At 33.9% G+C, this 4,803-nt stretch overlaps 1 protein-coding gene across 1 annotated transcript; it reads right to left on the bottom strand.

The window, feature by feature from the left end:
* Positions 1-1,258: 1,258 nt before the first annotated feature.
* LOC132067728 (piriformospora indica-insensitive protein 2-like) lies at positions 1,259-4,173 on the bottom strand. Its single transcript, XM_059461032.1, has 2 exons — positions 3,241-4,173; positions 1,259-2,607 (listed from the first exon to the last, which is right to left on the bottom strand). Exons 1-2 carry the CDS (start codon positions 3,451-3,453, stop codon positions 1,396-1,398), a joined length of 1,425 nt encoding a protein of 474 aa, XP_059317015.1. The 5' UTR covers positions 3,454-4,173; the 3' UTR covers positions 1,259-1,395.
* Between the last annotated feature and the right edge of the window lie 630 nt (positions 4,174-4,803).

Below are 4,803 nucleotides of genomic sequence, written 5' to 3'. Positions count from 1 at the left end.
ATAGAAATGTGAACTTTTTTTTTTAGGTAAAAATGTGAACGGTTACTCGTTACCGTGGTTCGTTAATGTTTAGTTGTTTACCGTACTAACAAAAACAATTCAAATAAAAGATTTTACATAAGTTATTGCAACCATATTTGCTTGGTTGTACACTTGTACAATAGAGGTGGAATCATGATTTTTGCTAAGAGAATTAGAATATAAAAATTAAACACAAAAACAGTAAAGAGACTCAACATATATACACACACACATTTTTCAGCGATGAAACAATTGATACCTATTGGACATGGGTGGCTCCGACGTTGTTGCAGAATATATAAATCATTGTATAATTTAACACATCATTTGGTTGATTTTGATAAACCCCACATTACTAGTACCTACAAAATTTATGTGGGAATTTGTATACTTATTGTATTTGAAATAGAATAAGAATCAGAGTCAATAGATGAACAAAAGTATCTAAAGACCAAACAAAAAACTTAAGAAGTAATCAATCACCGTGTAATAAAGCTACATTATGCGTAACAATCCTTGTACTCTTATTCACCACAAATAATTCCTCCAAAACTACTCATTGAACCAAATGACCACTGTTTTCTTGGGTTTGGTTTTGCTCGAGGTGAAGGTGCAATTAGATCAATATCGTCACCAAACTGATGCAAGATATGTGTTTTCATATTCACTCCTATCATTTAACCGTGATTAATTAATGTATATTATTATTTTATCAAAATATTAAATTATGATAAGTTGAAATTGATTTGATTTAAACACCTGATGTAAGGATTTTCCTCTCCTGCACCTCTATTATTTTAGTAGTTGAAATGAATCCAACTAATGTTGTACAAGATGTACCCGCAAGAGTGGCTCAGTTGGTTGAGCATGGAGCTTCCATAATGGAGGTCTCAGGTTCGAAACCCCTTGCCTATAAAAAGCAGGGAATTTGACTTCGGGGTCTAGCTCGTCGCATGGGGCTTGCCTAGTGCAGGTTATCTCTTTTGTGTGGTTTGCGAGCTATTGTACAAAAGCGGGGTTTACCCTGTGCACACCTCAAGGGTAGCGGCTGCGGGTTCCCTTGTGAATAAAATTATGTACAAGATGTGAAAGTTTGTATATTTCCATAGCTTCTTGAAATTTAACCTTCCATGATTTCTGACTCATCTCTAAATTTCTAGTAATACTCATGTTATATATCTCTATTGTACAACATTGATTGAATATCTAGTAATCTCTATTTCTTGCAAGTCCAACAAGAGTCAAATATGTACATTCATTCATTCATATGTTTAAAAGACAACGGAATACATTTGAAGAAAGAAACAAAAGAAACAAAAAAAGGTTGATCACTGTTGCCAATGGCATCTTTTCTCACATCCAAATTCCCATTTTTCAATTCAACAGTAGGAGAATGACCATAAATAGCTCAACTAGAAAACATCTCCAAATCCCATTTAAAGATGCCATTGAAGAATGAGAATTCTGATCAACCACAAAATTCCCATTTACCAACTTTGACTTTGTCTCATCAAGATGAATAATAAAATTTTCTTGCTGACATGGTTTTACCCCAAATGGGACGTATCTTGTTGACATCAAACCAAAAGGGTAACAAATATTTGGATTTCCCCATACCCCAAATCGCCTTCCCATTTTCCCATAAAACCATTCAGAGAATTTAAGTTCACCTGTCAGATCGTTACCATGTAGGTAAATAGCACTTGCATTAGGAAGATTTTCAAGACTTTTTGGTATTTGTCCATTGAGTTTATTGTCATTAAGACCTAAAAATCTTAGTTTTTTTAGGTCTGCTATAGACCCTGGTATCCCACCTGTCAAGTTCATGTTTGACAGATCCAAAGTTGTTAACTTTCTCATGTTTTGCCAATCAAGAATCTCCAAGAATCCACCCATTGGATTTTTTGACAAGACTAACTCTTCCAAACATGTCATTTCTTGAAGTGACCTAGTCAATCCACCTGATAAAAAGTTGTTACTAAGGTCCAAAAGTGTCAAATCGGTCAGTTTTGCAATCTCTTCTGGAATTTTTCCCTCTATTCGGTTGTAACTCAAATCAAGTTTCAAAAGTGAAACCAACCCTCCAAATAATCCTTTAGGCAATACACCAGATAGTGAATTTCTGCTTAAATCACATATCAAAAGTTGAGTGAACCCTCCGAAACTATCCGGGATTTTACCATTAAGTTTGTTTCCAGCAAGAACTAGTCTCCTCAAGTTCACTAAATTCCCAAGATTTGGTGGCATTTCACCAGATAATCCATTTTCTACTAGTACTAAAGATTGGAGCTTTATGAGCCTTCCAAATGTTGTGGGGATTTGTCCAATGAGACCAGGATTTGATCGAAACTCGAGTGATTCCAAGCTACCAGCAAGAAATTCCCAGCTCTCTGTAGGGATTGGAGTTGGATGGTGGCGAGGCGAAACGAAACAATTGAAGAATGAGAGAGATTTAAGGTGCTTTAGAGTAAAGAGATTGGGACTGAATTCCACATTTGGTGCACAACTTACAGAATTATCATGTATAGGTCCAATATTTAAGTCAGTAACATACCAAAAACCATCAAACAGGTCACAAGATACACCCTGCAGAGGAAATAGAAATTTAAAAATATATATATGTAAGCTAAAAGATTTGAAGGCATCAACAAGATTACAAGAAACTAGTCATAATTATTCAAAAATATTAGTAATAAGCTCTGTCTAGCCCTGTATTATCTTTGTGTTTCAAGCATATTCTTTTTCTGTTGGTCTAACAAAACTGCTAAAACAAACAGGACAAGAATGTACATGCCATTATTGAAGTTGGTTCATCAAATTCTTTTTATGGCTATCATTCCAAATAACATTAGATCTGAAAAAATGATGATAAAATAAACAACTTATTCATATTCTTGAGCATCTGTCATAGGAAAAACTTCAGGAAATAACAATTCCACTTCAAGCTTTAGAACAACATTTACAATGAGAAGTCATTTCTAGTCATGTATGCCACAAAATAATAAAGGACAAACAACTCACTTCCTTTCCTCTTTAGCAATATTAGAACCTTATGCACAAAGATTCTAATTTTTTTTTTACTTTCCATACATAAGTAATTCACTAACATGGCAGCTAAGACACAAATAGTTAGTTCCTTTTATTTACCCCTTTTCCCAAACAGAATCCATAAGACAGAAAAAGTAACTAAAAAGTGAGAACTTAATGTATTTTTTTTACCTGTATAGGAGTCCAACCACAAGGATCTGGATAAAGATCTGAACCATTCCACCATTTGCCCACAAATCCTTGAATAGCAGAATAAAGAGCATTTATCTCATTTTTCTCCATTGGAGCTGCCATACTTTCAGTATCACCATTGCACCAGACACCAAAATGAACGAGGTAGAAGAAAACAAACACACATAAACTTGAATTCTTGAAGCTCCTCATCTTTCTTTGAAACCAAAAAAACTCTTGAATGAGTTCACAATGTGTTAAGAAAAAAACTGTCACACAAACAGACTAAGATTCTTGAAGCTCCCCATCATTTTCTCAAGCCATAAATTCTTGAAAATGAGTTCACAAAGTGTTGAAATAAAAACTTGGTCACACAAACAAACTTAAATTCTTGAAAATGAGTTCAATTCAACTTTGTCATACAAACAGACTAGATTTCTTGAAGAACCCCATCACTCTTTGAAGCCAAAGAAACTTGAAAATGAGTTGACAAAATCTTGAAAGTAATAAAATTTGTCAACCATGCAAGAAAGTGTATGAGCCAAACTAGAACTTATAAGTTTGAAGTCATTTACCAAGGGGGCATGTATTGAAATGCTTCATTTAATTGAAAAAATGTGTACATTTATAGTAGGGGTGGAAAATCCTAAAGAATCTAATCAAACAGGGAAATGGAGGGAACAAAGAAGTAAAGGAGGAAGGTGCTTGTTAAAAATGTTTATAGAAAGCTAAGGTAGAAAAGGAGGAGTAGAGTGGCAGAAAGCCAAAAGGGTAGCAGAGGACATAACACATAAGTCTAGGATGTCTTTGCAGCTAAAAGGCTATTATAGCACAGTTCTCAATGCTCCACATTAAAAGCAAATTATGGTAATGTCAATAATAAGAACTGCACAACTGTGGTTATTTAAAGTTTTTGAGAAAGAAAAGAGAAACTAAATTCATTCAGAAACTAAATTCATTCTCCTATATGAAATTCTTAAGTGTGGCATTAGAAACTAGTCTAGTAGAGTAGTGAAGCTTGTTGAAAGGGATGTACTTCCTCTATTCCATAATCTTTCCTTTTTAATCTTCAAGTGTGGCAATATATGAAATTCTTAACATGTATATGATCACAAGTTAAGGATATTTTTGGTATGTATTAAAATTCTTTCCTACTTAAATTTCATAATCAATCTAATATTGACTCAATTTTATCCCAATTTTGCCGAGGAGACATTTATTTTTCACCTTGAATGGTCAAAATATGCGGAAGTTTTTACATTTCATGGAGGATTAGGGTAAACTGGAGATATATGGCTGACTGATATTTCTCATCACTATTTAGCTATTGCAATTTTTTTCTTGATAGGGGGGTCACTATCATTTTTAATTAATTTGATCTTATGGGTTCAACAAGCAATTAATTATAACAAATATCTAGGTTATAAATATGGAATGGAGGGCATACAAGCTTTGTAGGAAATTGTTACTCCTATTAGAGTTGGGATTTATCCAGGGGGGCAGACTTATGAAGTTGGCTCAGACTCTACATATATGGTAAAAAATTTACAAACAGGAATTTAC

Source organism: Lycium ferocissimum, chromosome 8 (assembly GCF_029784015.1).
Source record: "Lycium ferocissimum isolate CSIRO_LF1 chromosome 8, AGI_CSIRO_Lferr_CH_V1, whole genome shotgun sequence".
NCBI lineage: Eukaryota > Viridiplantae > Streptophyta > Magnoliopsida > Solanales > Solanaceae > Lycium > Lycium ferocissimum.
The sequence above is the reverse complement of the archived record's forward strand: the minus strand, read 5'-3'. Positions and strand labels throughout refer to the sequence as shown.